The following is a 20,948-nucleotide window of genomic DNA, read 5'->3' as shown; positions in this document are numbered from 1 at the left end:
TGACAAGTTCTGGTTTATCGGCTCAGTTATAGGACATACAGTCATGTAAGCCATGGAAGTCTTAACCTAACCAGACATAATTAGTTTGACATTAAAATAAAACATCTCTTTTTATTATGTACAAATGATGGGTCCCAGAATTGCACTGGGTTTGTACTAGGAGTGATTCCTGCATAATAGATGTGTGCTGCTGCCGTATGTATGAAATCCACCTCGTTCCCTGAGCGTCCTGTCCTAGGCAATGATCTGTGATCTGAATTTGTCACTTACTTTTAGAATTCTCAAATGACTCAAACTTCACCGGCTGAATGTAGTTCACCAGGTTAGACATTTCCTCCGTGGCACTGGCTTCATTTCCAGCGGTGCCCTACAAAGAACAAAGTGTGTTATCTTAAAAAAACCGACTTGCTCGTGAAAACATGTATTTGAACTGTAATTCTCAAACAGAAGAACAAAGAAAGAAAGAAAGAAAGAAAGAAAGAAAGAAAGAAAAAGAAAGAAAGAAGGAAAGAGAAAGAAAGAAAGAAAGAAAGATAGAAAGAAAAAAAGAAAGAAAGGGAAAGAAAGAGACAGAGAGAGAGAGAGAGAAAACGAACGAACGAACGAACGAACGAACGAACGAAACAAAGAAAAAAAAGAAAGAAAAAAGAGGGTAAGAAAGATAAAAAGGGTAAGAAACAAAAAAGAAAGAAAGAATGAATAGGGAATTGGACTCAACCGATGACTTTAACTCTGACTCTTGGAAAATAAGGACAACAACCCAGAACACTATGTTATTGTGTAATGCATTTGTGAATACACTACAGTTTTGCCTGCTCTAAAAAAAAAAAGGGGGGGGGGACAGGTGTGAACACAAAGAAATCATCGGGTGTGCAGTCTTAATACAACACTACGTATATTTTATTACAGACATATGCAATTAATTTATTGATTCCCATAATTTTCTGCTGCAGTCCTGCTTAATGCATGCACCGTCTGGTCACCTGCAGTTGCTCTTGGGCCCATGACGGGATGGGGAGGGGTGAGTCAAACCTCAATTAAGCCCCACACACCTCCATAAAACTAGAAGGCCTCATTCACACGACAGGGTCCGAGTGTCGGCCGGAAATCGTAAAAACACAGCCAGCGGTCGGGAACCGTAACAAGCAGGGGAAGGGAGCCAGCGCAGCGCTCCCTTCCACCTGCTGTACACCCCGGCCCTGCCACACAGTATCTCCAGCGTAGCCATTCGTCCAAATGTCATCAACTCCTCCTCCTCACATGCACTCTGCGCTGTGAGGAGGAGGAGAGAGTGCACGAGTGACGGTAGACCCGGCCATCACTCGGGACACATTCCGGTGATGGCCGTGTATTACCCGGCCCCATAGACTTCTATGGGAGCCGGGCGGCCGGGTACCCGGCCGAAAATAGGGCATGTCCCATTTTTTGACGGCCGGTTTTCCCGGGCCATCAAAAAATCGGTCGTGTGAATAGCCCCATTAGGGGTCTATTATTCCTAATGCAGCTGGGTGCCGGCCGATTTTTGAACGGCCGGCACCCGGCCGGGAAACCCTGTCGTGTGAATCCCGCCGAAGGCTCAAAAAAAAACTTATTTAAATGGTTCCCTCTGAACTGCAGCTCACAGGCAGTTTTCATAGTGACATTCTTAATTTAAAGTTATTCTAGTGCCAACTGTGTGATTTTTATTGACCAATCAGAGAAGAAGGATTTACTGCTTATGCACTGACTATGACTATAAGGTGTATAAGGAGCCCGCTTTTGAAATGTTTGCCTCAACCTTCCTGGAATTTATGGATGCTGAAGCGTATGGTTGGCCAAGCCACCATGTGTAGATAAATAACCAATAGTTTTGTTTCAGGTTCCAGTTCCATTGTGTTGCCGAAGATGGCATCAGTTAAACCCAGGAGGAGATGTAAGGTATGCCTAGGGGCACCAAATGTAAATGTGACTACTTTTATCTATGCAATTTCTTAGCAGGTTCAAGACCAAGCATGTGTCTGTAAATGTTGGTCTTAGTCACAGTTCTATGTAATTTTAATGCATTCCTGCCACCTAGTGGCCAAATTACATTAGTATTGCATTTGGGGTATCCTCCACATCATTACTGACCGAGATCAACCTCAATAAATCTTTTTTATTGCCACTGCGGTGAGTGCCTCGTATTTCCTATCTTTCTTCAATCAGTATTTCATTTGTGCTGTTGTACTTTATGTAGATAGGACCTGTGGTCACATGACCAGGATGTGCAGGTCCACAAGTTAGTGTTCCACTTAAGATGCTATTGTTGACAGGCTGTGGTGGTGCTCACTTGGCGGGAGGGAGATGCAGCCCCAGGCTCCAATATTAAGGTGGCAGGTCTCATGAAGTTGAACTTTGCAGTTTGTGGAATGTGAGGCGTGAATACATGGATACGCAACGCTCACACTTTCAGGAGGTGGACCAAACTGGAGTTTACCAAAGTAAGTGCAGTTAGGCGTATGACTGTGAGGGAAGAAGGTACCTGACAGTGATTGTTTAGCAAGTGGTGACGAAGCACAACAGAGCAGGCCTAGAGTGGACCAGAGATATTGTGACGTGAACGGTGTCTGAGCATCAGAGGTCGTAGTAGTAGTTTAAGAATCGCTACGTGATCTGAACAACAGACTGACAGAGGCGGAATGCCACAATCCTGAGCCGGAGTCACGAAGAATAAGCTACGACTGATTGGCTGAAGATGGTGTCAGGGACCCGACGCGTTACCGTGCAGTGTGAAAGAACAATCCTAGTCCTACTTAGGCAGTCTGGGTGTCTGTCTGCCATTCCTTTGTGCCATAAAAGTTCCTGGGACAGTATCCAAGTTAAATTGAAGCCCTTTCAAGCTCAATAACACCAAGCTAGCCTATTTCATATCACGTTAAATGGCCTACATTTGACATATACGCCGGGAAAATTTCCTGACCATTATGTTAAATGTAGGCTTTGATGGGTGCCCTAACAGTGGCATCCATCACCATAGACTGTAATGCTAACCGTTAAATGGAATACGTCATGAACTGAAGTCATGACATTTCATGACGTATTCAATGAACGGATACCCTTGTAGTCTATGGGTGACGGATGCCACTGTAATGCATCCATTTAATGTATTAGTTACACATAGACAAGTGAGAGCAACATATATGGGTAGAGGGAAGGATAACTGCAGTGAATTTTGGGTAGGCTGCCTTTAAAGTGTAGCTAAACGTTCGACAAACTTCTGACATGTCATAGAGACATGTCATAAGTTTGGATTGGTGGGGGTCCGAGCACAGAGACCCCCACCAATCACTAGAACGAAGCAGCTGAAGTGCTCGTGTTCTCACTCAGCTGCTTCATTTCTGTTCGGCTTTTTCCGGAAAGCCGATGCATCGGTGTATGGGCTCATAGCCTTTGTATTGAGTCCGTACACCTATACATTTATTTCCGGAAATAGCTGAAGAGATACGAAGCAGATGAGCGCTCACACGAGCACTTCAGCTGCTTCGTTCTAGAGATTGGTGGGGGTCTCAGTGCTCGGACCCCCACCAATCCAAACTTCTGACATGTCACTATGACATGTCAGAAGTTTGTCGAACGTTTAGCTACACTTTAAGGTATTACGGGAAAGCCCGCCCGAGGTCAAGAGATCCTTTTTGTCATTTTTCAAATGGCCGGCATTTTTACTGCGATTCGGGAAACCTGAACGTTTTGAAATTTGCAGAGCCCAAAACTTTGATTTATGTAGAATCGATTCACTCCTCTCTAGTAGGAATGTTTTTGCCATAAATCTGATAAACTATAATTATTGTCGGAAAAATACATTATATTATTATTATGATTATTGTTTTTATTATTTTATTTGTGTAACAAATAGCAAGTGCACTTCAAATTTTCCATTTATATGGTTTCAGTGGTATTCTCAAGCTAAGCATCAATTTCCCAAACCATCCATTTGTTACTGGGTTATTCAGCAAATGCATTGTGGTGGAAAACCTCTTTATAAATTATGAACATTCCACAGTACATTGAGGCGCCATAGCAATGGATATTTAATATTCACTTATTTCTCAACTTTGAGAAGTGGCATGAAAGAGGTGCCCTGACCATGCCTCCTACTCTGCCACCAAGGCCACCCAAAGCTTCACGTTATAGAGCACCCACTCATCTGTTGCTTATCTTGGCTATAATGATGTTCCAGGTATCAAATCGGCCGTAAAAAGTGACAGTTTTTCATGGCCGATTTGCACCTGTGCGGGACCCGTTTTCACGGATTCCTCATAGACTTGAGGTAGGTGAAATCTTTGTAACATAAGTACAGATCAAATACTTTGATGGTTCATGGCTTAGCTGAGATGGCAGGAGAAATGTATAAAAGATGCAACGTCTGACATTGTGGAGTTGTCAATGGAACGTAGCGGGTGAGGAGCCGATGCTGAGGCGGGCACTCCTGGTTTACAGGGAAACGAGACATCTGCCATTCACAGGAACTGATGTTTGGCAGTGATGTTCATAGGAATGTATGCATCTCAATGAAACCACAACAATGGCAAAAAAAAAATTGCAGTAGACTGTGACAGTCACATTCCAAATGAAATTACTGCACAAAATTCATAGTGCAAATCAAAAAGATTGTGAAAAAAACGGAAGTGAAAAAAAAAGCTACAGATTATTTATGCTGTGTCTTATAAGGTTCCCATCAGTGTTAAAAAAAATAATAATAATTCAGGTCCTCTAGAAGGGGGCAAATGCTTTTTCACTGGGACAGATGAACTCGTAGGCTTGTTTTGCTTTGAAATAATTAGGTGTTTGAAACAATTTAATGTGAAAAGGGTAAGGGCCTGTTCACATCATCGTTGTCTTTCCGTTGAGGGGTTCTGTCGGAGCTTTCCGTTGGCAGAACCCCTCAACGGAAAGGCAAACAGCAAAAGAAACCATAGCTTCCGTATGCATCACCACTGATCTCAATGGTGAGATACTTTGCTAATGGTTTTCGATTGTCACCGTTGTGAAATGGTTCAATTTTTTTGACAGAATCAATAGCACAAAAAAAAAGCCTATTGATACCTATGAACTTTGGTTTTGGTGAAGTCTTTTGTTAGTAAAGTACATTGCAAAGAAAACAAACACATGGATGCTTGACCAAACCAAGACCAGGGGCGTAGCTAGGGGGGGGGGCAGGCGGGGCATGTGCCCCGGGCGCAACCCGGTGGTAGGGAAGGGGGGGCGCCAAAGAGCAGCTGATCGCTGCTGATAGGCGCCCCGTATGTCGGACACCTGCAGCAGCTTAGGAAGAGCCAGGACATTATGGCGTTCTGACTGGGGTCTGTGACGGCCAGGGAGTGGACCAGTCCAGTCACCTGACCTCACGTCAGTGACATGAGGTCAGATGACTCAGGTCAGGGGACAGGTCCACTCCCGTGCTGCAGACTTCCAGCTCTGCCTCTACTCTGTGCTCTGCTGAGAAGCAGAGGAAGCTCCGCCCACACACAGCCCGTCCTGACCTGTGATGCTGTCAGCAAGGAGACATAGTGAGTGTCTGTGTGTGTAGTGTGTAATGTGTGTCTCTGTGTTTGTATGTGTATATGTTACAGTGTGTGAGTGTGTCTCTGTCTGTCTGTGTCTCTGCATGAGTTTGTCTCTTACATCTACTACATTATCTGTACTCAGAGAGTTATCCCTGTGTTATCTGTGGTGTTACATAGGACTGCAGGTAACACTACTACATTATCTGTACTCAGAGAGCTATCACTGTGTTATCTGTGGTGTTACATAGGACTGCAGGTAACATCTACTACATTATCTGTACTGTGTGCTAAATTACAATCTCAGCTCTGCTACACAGTACAGATAATGTAGTAGTGTTACCTGCAGTCCTATGTAACACCACAGATAACACAGAGATAACTCTCTAAATACAGATAGTAGATGTTACCTGCAGTCCTATGTAACACCACAGATAACACAGTGATAACTCTGATTACAGATAATGTAGTAGCTGTTGCCTGCAGTCCTATGTAACACCACAGATAACACATTGTGCTAAATTACAATCTCAACTCTGCTACAATGTGTTATCTGTGGTGTTACATAGGACTGCAGGCAACAGCTACTACATTATCTGTACTCAGAGAGTTATCACTGTGTTATCTGTGGTGTTACATAGGACTGCAGGTAACACTACTATCTGTATTTAGAGAGTTATCTCTGTGTTATCTGTGGTGTTACATAGGACTGCAGGTAACATCTACTACATTATCTGTGCTGTGTACATATGTGCCTGTGTGCGTATATATATGGGTCTGTTTGTGAATGTGTCTTTGTGCTTGTGTATATGTGCCTTTTATGTATTTGTATATGTCCCTGTCTGTGTATTTATCTGCCGGTGTGTGTGCGTATATGTGTCTGTACACCTAAATATCTGTCTTTATGTATGTACAGTATATATGTTCCAGCGTGTCCATATATGTGGTTCATTTTTGGTTTGTGTAGGGGGCGGCAATAGAGAGTCCCGCACAGGGCGCCATCCAACCTAAGACCGGCCCTCGCTGTCACCAACGCTAGTCAGAAGAAACTCCGCCGCTGCCTGCGCCGCATGACCTCCTCGGGTCCTCCGGTAAGTCACACCAGGCAGAGCGGAGAGTGGTAGCGGTAGCCTACCGCTCACCGGTCTGTTCAGTGTGGCGCTAAGTACAAGGGGTAGGAGTGTGGCGCTTTTTAAAAGGGGGGGAATGTGGCACTATTTACAAGGGGGGGGGGGGAGTGTGGCGCTATTCACAAAGGGGCAGCGGGCTGTGTGTGGCACTATCTACAAGGAGGGGGAGTGTGCTGCTATCTACAAGGGGGGGAAGCCGGCTGTGTGTGGCACTATCTACAAGGGGGGCTGTGTGGCACTATCTACAAGGCGGGGGAGTGTGCCGCTAGCTGTGTGTGGCACTATCTACAAGGGGGGCTGTGTGTGGCACTATCTACAGGGGGCTGTGTGTGGCACTATCTACAAGAGAGGGGCTGTGTGTGGCCTCTTTAATTTATTTTTATGTTAATTACATTATAGAACTATATCGCTTGTAAAATGTAGAAATGCTTTTATACTCGAGTTACATTAAAAAAAATTGTGAAAAAAAATTACATCTCATTGATTGGTAGGGAAAGAAAACATGGCGAGGGGGAAGGAGATGTCGGGAAATAAGTTGGGGTGGGGGGTGCCAATCTGAATCTTTGCCCCGGGTGCAGGAGAATCTAGCTACGCCTCTGCCAAGACTAACCTACAAACGACTAATTTGAAATTTTCTTATATGGGATGTATCATGGGAAGATCCAGCAGTTAGATAAAATGAGAACAATCATGCTTAGAAGTTCAAAACAGAAGAGGACGATGTACAACAAGACGCATGAATAACAGAAGTCGTGACCATGCCTTTGAAAAAAAGACCTAAACAGAAGACAAAACTTACTCTAGGGTAGACTACTAGAAATTGTCAAAGTAAATTAATGCACAGGATAAGTGATAAGCGTCTGATCGCTGGGGGCCCCACCAATAACTAGAACGGGGTCCTGAGTCTCCCGCTCCTCCACACAACGCGACCACAGTAAGGAGACCGTGAGTGGTATAGTTGCCTTCAAAGTCTATGGGAGACAGCCACATACAGCGTTCGGCTGTTTCAGTCAGTTCTATAGACATGGAATAGAGAAGCAGTACGCATCCTCATCCTCTGCTTCATTAAAGCCCCTCAGTGTGGGTGGGGGGTGCAGTGAGGAGAAATGGGGCCCTCAGGACCTCTGTTCTTGGGATTGGTGGTGTCCCAGCGGTCTGACACTTATCACCTATCCTGTGAATAGGTTATAAATGTAGACTCTGAGAAAACCCCTTTAACCCCTTAATGACCGGGCCTGAAAGGTCTTAATGGCCAGCTACATTTTTCAGTTTTTACCTCTCTGCATTTCAGCAGCCATAAAGTTTTTTATTTTTTCATTCACATGGCCATATGAGGCCTTGTTTTATGATGGAGAAATTGTATTATTTTTTTCATAGTTTGGAGGTAGATAAAAATAATTTTTACGGCGTGAATATATGAAAAAGTGATTCTCGGCATAGTTTTTCTTGTTTATTTTTTATCCCGTTCACGTTTCACGCTAAATAACCTGTTAGATAAATTCGTCAGGTTATTACGGTTGTTTAGATACCTAATATGTGTAGGTTTTTTGTTTTTATTTATTTTACGGGCAATAAAAAATATTGAATGCAAAATAATGACTTTTTTTGGACTTTTTTTTATGTATTTATTTATTTTGTTACTTTTTTTAAATCCCATTAAGGTATATCTTTATTTATAACTTTATTTTTTACTTGTAATATATTAGTATACTCCTATATGCTAATACATTACACTGTGTCACTATGACACAGGCTGCTGTTAGGGCAGCACATAGACAGCCCAGGGGTACTTTATAGGTCCCCAGGACTGACTGCAGAGGGATTCCCTGGTGTTTGATCATGTCACCGGGTTTGCGATGACGAGATCAAAGCGGGGAGTTCCCTTTGATCTTGCCGTGGTCACGGACCGTGGCGATCAAGGGGTTGAACAGCTGGGGTCCGAATGTTTTCCAACCCCAGCTGTATTCAGCAGGCTCCTCTAAGATCAGGAGCTGTAAGTTACAGCTCCTGCTTAGAGGATGAGCGCACACAGGAGCGCTCATCAGGCTCTTCTACAAAAGACGTCGCTGTAGACTAAGCACATGTATCAAAAGATGGTGGGAGGTCGTTAAGGGGTTAATAATAGTTATAATAGTGTTGACTAGGAAGAACATTTTCCTATTTTGCACAAATAGAGGCAATGACCTAAATTGCCTTGTCTGGCTGCACCTCAGCTCAGCGTTTTCAGAAAATTATAACTGCTCTGGGTGCTTTGCTCTGGTAGAGGTGATTTGGGTGCTGTGCTCTGGTTGAGGTGCTCTGGGTGCTGTGCTATGAGTGCTGTGCTCTGGGTGCTTTGCTCTGGTTGAGGTGCTCTGGTTGAGGTGCTCTGGGTGCTGTGCTCTGGTTGAGTTGCTCTGGGTGCTGTGCTATGAGTGCTATGCTCTGGGTGCTGTGCTTTGGTTGAGGTGCTCTGGGTGCTGTGCTCTGGTTGAGGTGCTCTGGTTGAGGTGCTCTGGGTGCTGTGCTCTGGTTGAGGTGCTCTGTTTGCTGTGCTCTGGGTGTTATGGTTGAGGTGCTCGGTTTGTTGTGCACTGGGTGCTGTGCTGTGGGTGCTGTGCTCTGGTTGTGGTGCTCTGGGTGCTGTGCTCTGGTTGAGGTGCTCTCTGTGCTGTGCTCTGGTTATGGTGTGCTGGGTGCTGTGCTGTGGGTTTTGTGCTCTGGGTGCTGTGCTCTGCTTGAGGTGCTCTGGGTGCTGTGCTCTGGGTGCTGTGCTCTGGGTGCTGTGCTCTGAGTGATGTGCTCTAGTTGTGGTGCGCTGGGTGCTGTGCTGTGGGTTTTGTGCTCTGTGTGCTGTGCTCTGCTTGAGGTTCTCTGGGTGATGTGCTCTGGGTGATGTGCTCTGGGTGCTGTGCTCTGGGTGCTGTGCTCTGGGTGCTGTGCTCTGGGTGCTGTGCTCTGGGTGCTGTGCTCTGGGTGCTGTGCTCTGGGTGCTGTGCTCTAGTTGTGGTGCGCTGGGTGCTGCGCTCTGTTTGAGGTGCTCTGGGTGCTGTGCTCTGGGTGCTCTGCTCTGGTTGAGGTGCTCTGTTTGCTGTGCTCTGGGTGCTGTGCTCTGAGGTGCTCTGGGTGCTGTGCTCTGGTTTAGGTGCTCTGTTTGCTGTGCTCTGGGTGCTGTGCTCTGGTTGAGGTGCTCTGGGTGCTGTGCTCTGGTTGTGGTGCCCTGGTTGTGGTGCTATGGTTGCTGTGCTCTAGTTGAGTTGGCCCTGGGTGCTGTGCTATGAGTGCTATGCTCTGGGTGCTGTGCGCTGGTTGAGGTGCTCTGTTTGCTGTGCTCTGGGTGCTGTGCTCTGGTTGAGGTGCTCTGGGTGCTGTGCTCTGGTTGTTGTGCTCTGGGTGCTGTGCTATGGGTGCTATGCTCTGGGTGCTGTGCTCTGGTTGAGGTGCTCTGTTTGCTGTGCTCTGTTTGCTGTGCTCTGGTTGAGGTGCTGGTTGTGCCTAAGTGTTTCGGACAAAGCTTGTGTCCTTACTCATGGCATGTCATAAATGAAATAGTGGCATCCTAAAGCTTATATCCGGTTAAGCATACCAAGAGTAATCTGATCTAAATACAAGGACCCAGAATAAAGGACCCATCCCTCCTTTCCTATTTACTCTTGAGCACAATATATGATAAGCATCTATCTTATATCTAAAATATTCTGAGGAAGCAAATGTAAAGTCAATAGCAGGTAGTATAGGATATTCCCCAAAAATATTAGGAGTCTTACTTCATCCATGGAAGATTTCTTACAGTCATCATCATCGTCATCATCATCTTCCTCACTCTCAATTTCGGCTTCACCTGTAAGGAATATCGAACCAAAATCAAAATTAAAAATTCAAGGTGCTAGAAGGAATATGCAATACAACAGGTTAAAAGTGAATAGGAGACAGATCATTAGCAGGATTATAATAAAAGAAAATTGTGGTTAGGTTATATCCGTTATTTGTGCCTTTTTTTTGGTAAAAGATGTAACTTTTTTTTTTGCTCTTTTTATGTTGCTGAAATACGGATGTAAAGAGATGGAACAAACATGTACATATGAATTATGGAAAAACTGACATGCTTTATTAAAATCAACGAATTTACTTCTATGAGCTAAAAATGGTACCAATACGGATCCACTGGTACATGCTGTATGCTAACGAAAAACTGACTTGCGTATAAATGTGCATATAAAAAAGGAAATGTGTTTTTTTTTATTGTACTGCCACCGTTTCAATAAAAACACAAAATACACTTTGATATGATATACCAAAGTGTGAATAAGCCCTTAAGATTTTATGTCGTTTTGTTTTCACTAAAACAGATGAGAAGTATAAGGCTATGTTCACACGGAGTATTTTGGGGGAGGAATATCTGCCTCAAAATTCAGTTTGGAACTTTGAGGCAGATTTTCCTCTCCCTGCACGCCGATTTTCGCGGCGATTATCGCGCCGTTTTTCGCCCGCGGCCATTGAGCGCCGCGGGCATAAAACAGCGAGAAATACGCTTTCTCCTGCCTCCCATTGAAGTCAATGGGAGGTCAGAGGCGGAAGCGCCCGAAGATAGGGCATGTCGCTTCTTTTTCCCGCGAGGCAGTTTTACTGCTCGCGGGAAAAAGACGCCGACGCCTCCCATTGAAATCAATGGGAGGCGTTCTCGGGCCGTTTTTGCCGAGTTTTGCGACGCGGTTTCCGCGTCAAAAAACTCGGCAAAATACCCCGTGTGAACATAGCCTAAGCCTTTCCTTTATTTATTACTTTTTTATTCATTATGTAGCGCCAACTTATTCCTCAGCACTGTACAAACATTATTATCACTCACATCAGTCCCTGACCCCTCACAATCTAATTTCTGTATGTCAGTCACAAATATACAGTACACACATTCACACAGTAGAACACATTTTATAGTCTTTTTTTTCTAACAGTATATTTTTGGAATGTGGCAAGAAACCAGAGTATTTGGAGGAAACTGGCGTAACGATCGTCATCACACAGGTGGTCTGTGACAAGGTCCTGACGCCAAAAAGGATCAGGACATTATATGTGACGCAGCAGCTTTGCATGTGCTGCGTCACAGCCGGTGAGCCATATAACCACATTTTATGAAATAATAAGTTGTTTATCCCAATCTACATTCATATAATCATATTGTATAAAATAAGGGTTACATGTATATTATATATTTTAAATGATAGTTGAACCTTGTACTTTAGGGTCACGTGGCTATGTCACTCTCAGACACCAATACGTATCTGATCCCCACCTTATTTGTCCTATTGAAATAGGAGGTTTATTGTTATATTGTGGATTCACATTGTGAAGATTTGGGGTTATGGATCTTGTGCTCATACAATATGGATATAATTGGCTTGATCCCTCACGGCGTCCTAGCCATAGTATGCCACTTCCTCACATACTTAGATGGTTCTGCCCGGGAATTTGTCCTAAAATCTGTTCGACATGTGACACGGGTGGATGTCGTGTCTTTGATGCAGGGAGTAGGAGGAGATAGGATTGCGGTATGTTGATGAGTTTAAAGTAATTCTTATGAGGCCCGTGTGAAAGAGAGGAATAAAGCGTCTCTCTATTGGATGGAACAGGTTACGCGATCGGCACAATATGAGACAAGCCTTTTATGAGTGAAACAAATAATAACATTTGAAAACTTTTCATTGGCCTGAATATGTCTTGCGATCGGAAAAAATCCTTATAAATGAAACACAGTTGGGCTAGTTGATTCCATTACCAGATAATATGTGAACGGGTAAAAAAAAAAAAAATTTCTTTAAAGGAAGTTTCTTGGTATAAGAAAATTATTTGAATTTCTAAGTACGGGAAAGAATATAGAATGTTAAAGTAAAAGTTAAACGCTTTTATGGAGTATAACCGTAACAGCAGAACAATGGATATATGTATCTTTTAATTGATAAAAACGCCTGAAAAGTGAATGTGTATGTAGTGCAATTTATTTTAGGAATTTGAACGAATGTGTAAAGTTTTTATTGGTTTATTGGAGCGGCAGTTTAAATCATCTTAAATTAAGAAGGTCTAGTCTGCCCCGGTAGAAGTTGCAAAGGCAAAACCCAGGGTTGGGCAGAAGGCTTGGCATGCTGCGTGGATATTATATTCTATAGTTGTTTTTAAATTCTGTGAGTAATAAAATATTTTATGGAATACCTGTCTCGTACGGACCTGCTCTATGTTACCATTACCTTCAAGGTAGCTGGATTGTGATGCGGAGGTGAGTCCGCCAGAAACACCTTAATGGATGGAACCACAGAGTCCAGCAAACCCGAAGAATCAGTACTCGTGACATTTATCACCTACTGCATGCTGTGAATGGATGGGGAATCTGAGCCATATTGAACTGAATCTGGTGAACGTCAACATAATAAAAACAAACGACTTTTGTTTTGCTATGTACAGGTCCGCAGCCTCTAAATGTAAACAAGAGTGTTCATATTCACTGACTGCAAACAAATATATTTCCAATGGTGAGGAATTGAAATAAAAAAGTATATTAAAAAGACGTATATCTTTTCACGGATACAGTCATTAAGGGGAGTCGTCTCACCATTAATCATCATATTTATTGTATAGACCATCAAAAATGACCAATGTTTGCAATTTACATGCTGTGGAAAAAAAACATTTGCTTACATTAGTGTATGTCTAAAGTCTATTGCAATGTGCATGTTCAACAACTGAGCTGAGTGCCGGTGGACACACATGTTTAGTCACTCACCAAATAGCCAGGTCCTCTGTTCCCTGCAGAGAAGCCAATAGAAATAACTTTTTGCCCTGCTTGTCAGGGAAGTAACAGAGTCTCTGTAGTAGAAAAGCAGCATAGCTGTGGAGACTCCTTCTTAGCTTGTTAGGACTGTAAAGCTCTCCCTCTTGACAGCTGATATAAACCCTGCACATGCCCACGGTCTTTAATGTTTTATTTCATTAGATTTTCATTGGTTTTTAAAGGAGTGCATACTGTGTATGTCACACTGTGAGTATCTTCACTACTCTGGTTCCCATGTTACTTATCTGCAGGGAAAGTAAGTAGGGACTATATTGTCAGCTGTCCGAGGAAGGAGGAGAATTATTGAGCTCATAAATCGCCCCGAGCAGCACAGATTAGCAGTAGCGCCAAGGGGGACACAGGGAAGCAAAAATGAGGTAAGAACGGTATTTTGTATGCTAGGAACACTGCCAATTACCTTAAAACGGCTACTGTATTTACAACATTTCTGGACTATTGCTATTAAAATGATTGCTGGGAAAAGCTGTGTAATTTTTATATATAAACTGTTAAATTGCATTTTAAGATAAACATATGCTTTTTATATTGTCACTTTTGATTATGATAAAATAGACTTCCAGCAGAAACTACACATTGGAAAATTTTCTCAATGCAATCTAAGTTGCGATCTGAAAGTCAAGTACTTCATTTTAGTCAATTTATTTAATACAAAAGTTTATACAAAGTCAGTTTAATAACAAATGACGATATAGATGTAACATTTGATTTGGCAAAAAAGTGAAAATGAGACATAGCATTGTTTATGCCAGCTGAGCAACATGTGAAAGGTGCTTCATACCTTGTGAGCAATAGCAATTATATATAAATCACGAGTTTGTTTATCTGCCTCTAAGTTTAGATGTAAGCCTGCCATGTAAGGCTATGTTCACACAGAGTTTTTTGCAGGCGGAACTTCTGCCTCAAAATTCCATTTGGAAGTTTGAGGCAGATTTTCCTCTCCCTGCACGCCGATTTTCGCAGCATTTTTCGCTGCGTTTTTCGCCCGCGGCCATTGAGCACCGCGGGCATAAAACGCAGCGAAATACGCTTTCTCTGCCTCCCATTGATGTCAATGGGAGATCAGAGGCTTAAACGCCCAAAGATAGGGCATGTCACTTTTTTTTCCCGCGAGGCGGTTTTACTGCTCGTGGGAGAAAACCGCCCCCGCCTCAAATTGAAATCAATGGGAGACATTTTGGGGCCGTTTTTGACGAGTTTTGCGGCGCAGTTTCCGCGTCAAAAACCGCGACGAAAGTGCATTGTGTATGTCCTGCAAAAGGAACTTTAGACATAAGGTCACATGACCTTAACTTGTTATCTCTGAAGTTCTTACTATTGCTTAGAGACCTGCTGGTCACATGACCGCAGGATTTCCAGCAGCAGCGACTCCACAGAGAAGACTGACTATGTAAGTATAAGGGGACTGATTTGTTTAATGGGTCTGTGTTTAGGGGGACTGTATTTGGGGGGGTCTGTGTGGGGTATGTATTTAGGGGGCCTGGTTTGGGGACTGTATTTAGGAGGTTTGGTGTCTATTAGTTTAAGGGGTCTGTATTTAGGGGGTCTGGTCTGGGGTCTGTATCAGTTTAAGGGGTTTAGGGTCTGTATATTTAGGGGTCTGTGTTAGTTTAAGTGGTCTGGGGTCAGTATTTAGGGGGTCCGTTTTAGTTTTAGGTTTGGGGTCTGTATTAGTTTATAGGGTCTATTTAGGGGGCCTGTTCTAGGGTCTGTATTAGTTCAGGGGTCTTTATTTAGGGGTCTGTATTTAGGGGGTCTGATCTGGGGGTCTGTATTAGTTTATAGGGTCTATTTAGGGGGCCTGTTCTAGGGTCTGTATTAGGTTAGGGGTCTGGTCTGGGGTCTCTATTAAAATAGGGGATCTGGTCTGGGGTCTGTATTTAGGGGGTCTGTATTAGTTTGAGGTCTGATGTCTGTATTTAGGGAGTCTGGTCTGGGGGTCTGTATTTGGGGGTGTGGTCAGGGGGCTGTATTAGTTTATGGGGTCTGTATTTAGGGGTCTGTATTAGTTTTGGGGTCTTTATTTAGGGGTCTGTATTAGTTTAGGGGTCTTGTCTGAGGTCTGTATTAAGGGAGTCAGGTCTGGGGTCATTATTAGTGTAGGGGGTCAGGTCTGGGGTCTGTATTTAGGGGTCCGGTCTGAGGTCTGTATTTATTCAGGGTGCTTGTTCTGGGGTCTGTATTTGTTTAGGGGAGGGGTCTGGTCTGGGGACTGCAATAGTTTAGAAGGTCTGGGGTCTGTATGTATTCTATCATCTAGTCTGTGGTCCAAATTTATTAGTCTGAACATAAGGGGTTGTCCGGGCACATCGATAGGTCATCAATATAAAAACCGGTCTGTGCCCAGACAACCCCTTTAATGTATGGTTTCTACAGGGGCTGGAAATGGCTGCAGAAGTGATGGGCAAAGCTGTCTCATCAGGAGAAGTCGCCATAATGATCTGCGTTAGATTGAGAAGAAAAGAAAACGGCTCCCATCAGAGAAGACGTCACTGGATCTATAGAGGATCTCCTCTCCTGACATGTCTGTTGCAGGTAATCCTTGTAGTCTACATATCTCTGTGTACCCAGAGCTAATAGACAAATGCGTGTTACCATTCCCATTGTCAGGAGGAAGTGTCCCTGAACAGTGTTATACTGTCAGCAATGGTTGGAGACTGTCAGTATGTAGGGACACAGCCCTTTGACAAGGGGAATCGTAACAACTATTTGTCAATGCTCACACAAAAAGGTGGTGTTCACTATAGACACGGCAGAGCGGCGGTGGGGAAGGGGGACCCAAGTTTGTGGAACAGCCCAGGGCCTATGGTCTACTTTATCCGCCACTGCCGGCCATTCAGCACCTTTCTACGAGTGAAGCAGCGCGATACTTTGCGCCGCTTGCGTCGTTGAAAGGCGCTGATTGACAGGGAAGCGTTCAACCCCAGGAGACCTGCGCAGAAGAGAGCAGGTCTCCATTGCTGCAGGACGGCGTGGGAACGGGATTAAAGTGAGTTTGAACAGTTTGTTATTTTATCGTAATAAAAAGTGTGTGACATTATCTACGGGGGGGGGGGGGGGCTATATCTACGGGGGGGGGAGGGCTTTTCTATGGTGGGGCTCTATCTACAGGGGAGGCTATATACTGCGGTGGGCTATATGTGGAGCACTTTATTCAGGGGTGGGCTATATCTACAGGGGAGCTATATACAGGGGTGGGCTATCTGTGGAGCACTATATACAGGGCTGGGCTATATCTACAGGGGGGCTATATACAGGGGTGGGCTATCTGTAGAGCACTATAGGGGGAGCTATATGTGGGACACTATACAGGGCTGGGCTCTATGGGGGGCACTATCTACAGGGGGCACAGTGTGTGTGTTTGTGTGTGTGTGTGGGACACGGTGTATGGTGCTATTATAATTAGAGGTGCAGTGTATGGCACTATTATATTTAGGGGCGTAGTATGTGGTATAATGAGAACTTTATCTTTATTTATAGGTGTAGAAATGTTGGAAAAGTGAGAAGCTGAAGACATCTGAGCGGAAAACTGCAGAAATGGTCTGTGACCAGGAGAAGTCATCATAGAGGTCTGGACCGGATGGAGAAAAATAACTAGAATCTGAGACGTCACCGGTGAGTCACTTAATGTAAATGTTTATTCTGCCTCTAATCAGCACTGTAGTCACTGTATGATCTTCAGCGAGATGATGGGTGGTATGATTATGATAAGATTGATTTTTTTTGTGAAACAGCAACTCTCAGCATATCTTTACCATTGTTCAGGCCATGCTGGGAGCTGGAAACAATTTAGTGTGAACCTATATGTCAGGGGTTGCACTAAATTGAGCTGCATTTGTGCTAGTGCTGTATATATGTACAGAGCTTGGTTCTGGGGCTGTATTTATGTACTGAGCACTATTCTGGTGTTGTGTATAGAATTATATTGCTTGTAAAACGTACAAATGTTTTTATGCTCGAGTTACATAAAAATAAATGTGGAAGAGAAATGACACGTCGATTGATAGAGAAAACAAATATGGCGAGGGGGAAGGAGATGTCGGGAAAGAGGTTGGGGGTGGGGGGCGCCAAACTGAATCTTTGCCCCGGGTGCTGGAGAACCTAGCTACGCCTCTGTCAAGGTGAATAATATTATTTCTCACACTGAGAGTAAAGACAAATTGATTGATACCAGAATGCCACACTCTGTTATTATAAAATAATTGTATCTAATTATGTAAAGGAAGTCAGCTGAGGTCTGCTGCAGAATACAAATGGAACAAGGATGTTGTATAAGTTGAATAGCTTTGCACTAGCCATATAGATGTCTTAGGCCTTGTTCACAAAGTGCAGATTTGCTGGAGATTTTGCATTCATTTTTTTAAGCCAAAACCGGAATTGGATCCAGAAGAGGAAACACTTTACAAAACCTTCCTTTATATATTTCTTCTGTTTTGGTTCTATTCCTGGTTTTGGCTTATAAAATTCATGCAAGATCTGCATCAAATCTGCATTGTGTGAACAAGGCCAAAGGGTGCAGTCACACACGGCAGATTTTGTTCCAAAAATATTCTATTGTAATCCGTTCCATTCATCTGAATGGGGTTGTTTCTGCAGCAGGCGCCTAAATTTCTACACTTTCCATTCAGATAAATGAAAATGATTTTCAGTCGCAGAAAATATAGCAACAAAATATGCCGCATGTAACTGCACCCTTAGGGCTAGTTCACACAGAGTTTTTTGCAGGAGGAAAATTCCTCCTGCAAAATCTGCTCCAGGAATTTTTTGCACAGTGGTTTGACAAAAAGGTGTCAAAACACTCGTCGAGGCGTTTTTTTCCCTTCTCTCACTGATTGAAATGGGGTTTTGGAAGCGGAAACCGCCTCAAGATAGGTCATGTCGCTTCTTTTTACCGCGAGGCAGTTTTTCCGCTCGCGGTAAAAAAATCTCCTCCGCCCCCCATTGAAATCAATTGGAGGTATATTCGGGCGTTTCAGCACCAAAAAAATCGTCAGAAAACTCTGTATGAACCCTTAAAGGGGTTTTCCTATCAGAGACATTTATGACATATCCACAGGATATGTCATAAATGTCAGATAGATGCGGATCCCACCTCTGGGAATCTCACCTATCTCTAGAGCAGGGTCCCCTAAACCCCATTCTAGCTTTTTATACTCACGCTGCCTCTTGGCCACTTCCTAATTACATGGTCGGGAGTTACGGAAACAGCGTAACTCCCATAGTAGTGAATGGCAGTTATGGAAGCAATGTAGCATGTAGCATCTATCTGACATTTATGACATATCCTTTTATAGGTTGTAAGCCAATTTCAAATACAATAGATGCACCTATCTCTAGAACACGCCCCTTTACCGCTGTCTTACCTTCTGCCACTGTTGATGGGCTTTGGCCACTGAGTTATGAGGTTGGCGTGTTTTCCGGAAACAGTTAATCTCGTTTGCTGCGCTGTTGCTGCGCTGTTTCCAAAACTCTCGTAGAAGTGAATAGAAGTAACAGAAACAGCAAAGCACAGCAAGCTACGCTGTTTCTGGATGTTTCCGGAACTCCCATTTGTTTCTATAGTAGTTCCAGAAACCGCAAAGCAAAACGTGCTCGGCTTTTTCCGTACTTCCGCCCACATCGGAACGTAAAGAGGCTCTTTTACCACATTATAAGTGTCCTATCTCCTACATAAGGAGATGGGCGCTATAATGTACGTGACAGTAGTGCTTTTTATTTAGAAAAACGATCTATTTTCGCAACGTTATTAGCGATTTTAGCTTTATGCTAATGAGTTTCTTAATGGACAACTGGGCGTGTTTTACTATTGACCAAGTGTGCGTTGTACAGAGGAGTCTATGACGCTGACCAATCAGCCTCATGCACTCCTCTCCATTCATTTGGTCAGTGCATAGGGATCCTTTTAGATCACTATGTGCTGTCTTATACTAACACATTAACAATACTGAAGTGTTTAGACAGTGAATAGATATTCCACGGGATGTCTATTCACAATCCTGACACTTCGTTAATGTTTCGGTGGTAGTTATAGCAGAGCAAGCGTAATCTCGCGAGATCACGCTGTAAATGAAGAGTTACAGCGAGATCACGCTTCCTCTGCTGTAACTACCACAGAAACATTAACGAAGTGTCGGGATTGTGAATAGACATCCCGTGGAATGTCTATTAACTGTCTAGAGAAAGCGAAACACGGCGCCACATGGTGCAGATTACCCAAGTGGGAATGGATAATTTGAGAAGAGTGATGCTTACCTTGAAGCAATGAAAATCGAGCGATGGAGAGAAAGGTGCTGCTGCTGCCAGGACTCGAGGCCGGTGATTCAAGATGAACGACCGCAGATACTATGCTGGGTGAGCTGGAGAAAAAGAGTCTGCAAGGGCGCTGCTGAATATTTTCATCGAATATTATTATCATCATTCCGAAGTTTTCACTTCGGTCTCATCCGTGTGCAGCAGCGCCCTTGCAGACTCTTTTTCTCCAGCTCACCCAGCATATTAACTGTCTAAACACTTCTGTATCGTTAATATGTTAGTATGAGGGCTTCTTCAGACGAACGTATAATACGTCCGTGCTACGCGCGTGATTTTCACGCGCGTCGTACGGACCTATGTTAGTCAATGGGGCCGATCAGACTGTCCGTGATTTTCATGCAGCGTATGTCCGCTGCGTAAAACTCACGACATGTCCTATATTTGCCCGTTTTTCGCGCATCACGCACCCATTGAAGTCAATGGGTGCATGAAAACCGCGCACGGCACATGGACGCACTTCCATGTGCCGCGCGTGATGCACGCTACAGTAGTCAAAACTATGAATCAGAACAGGGTGCTTTTCTGTTTACAAACATAAAAACAGAGTGTCATAATGATGGCGGCTGCGCAAAAATCACACAGCCACGCATCATACGCTGCTGACACACGGAGCTTTTATGGACCTTTTGCGCGCGCAAAATGCCGGCCTAAGACAGCACATAGTGATCTAAAAGCATCCCTATGCACTGACTAAATGAATGGAGAGAAGTGTATGATGCTGATTGGTCGCTGATTGGTCAGCGTCATACACTCCTCTGTACAACGTCCACTTTGTCAATTGTAAAACACGCCCAGTTGTCCATTAAGAAACTCATTAGCATAAAGCTAAAAACGCTAATAACGTGGTGAAAATAGATCGTTTTTCTAAATATAAAGCACTGCTGTAACCTACATTATAGCGCTGATCTCCTTATGTAGGAGATAGGGCACTTATAATGTGGTGACAGAGCCTCTTTAATTGCTGGAGCCCAGCAACATCCTAGACATAGGTGTTGTGGATCCTGTCGATATTTCATTCATAAATGCCTGAGATGGGTATATCCCTTTTCATCCAGAATATTAATATTAATAAAGCCTTAAAAAAAGTAAGAAACTTTAACTTTTTTAATGGTTTTCAATGGCGTGATAAGCTATCACGCTGCAGCAAGTTATCAGTCACGATCAGGATTG

General features: G+C 43.7%; 1 protein-coding gene across 1 annotated transcript in view; it reads right to left on the bottom strand.

The window, feature by feature from the left end:
- Positions 1-20,948, bottom strand: part of PLCB1 (phospholipase C beta 1) — a 612,909-nt gene that overhangs the window by 136,897 nt on the left and 455,064 nt on the right. The window contains exons 15-16 of the mRNA XM_075863061.1: positions 10,396-10,469; positions 271-367 (exon numbers count right to left, since the gene is read on the bottom strand). Coding sequence (XP_075719176.1) covers positions 271-367; positions 10,396-10,469 — 171 coding nt within the window. The remainder of the gene's footprint in view (positions 1-270; positions 368-10,395; positions 10,470-20,948) is intronic.

This window comes from Rhinoderma darwinii, chromosome 4 (assembly GCF_050947455.1).
Source record: "Rhinoderma darwinii isolate aRhiDar2 chromosome 4, aRhiDar2.hap1, whole genome shotgun sequence".
Taxonomy (NCBI): domain Eukaryota; kingdom Metazoa; phylum Chordata; class Amphibia; order Anura; family Rhinodermatidae; genus Rhinoderma; species Rhinoderma darwinii.
Note: the sequence above shows the minus strand (reverse complement) of the source record. Positions and strands in the feature narration are given on the sequence as shown.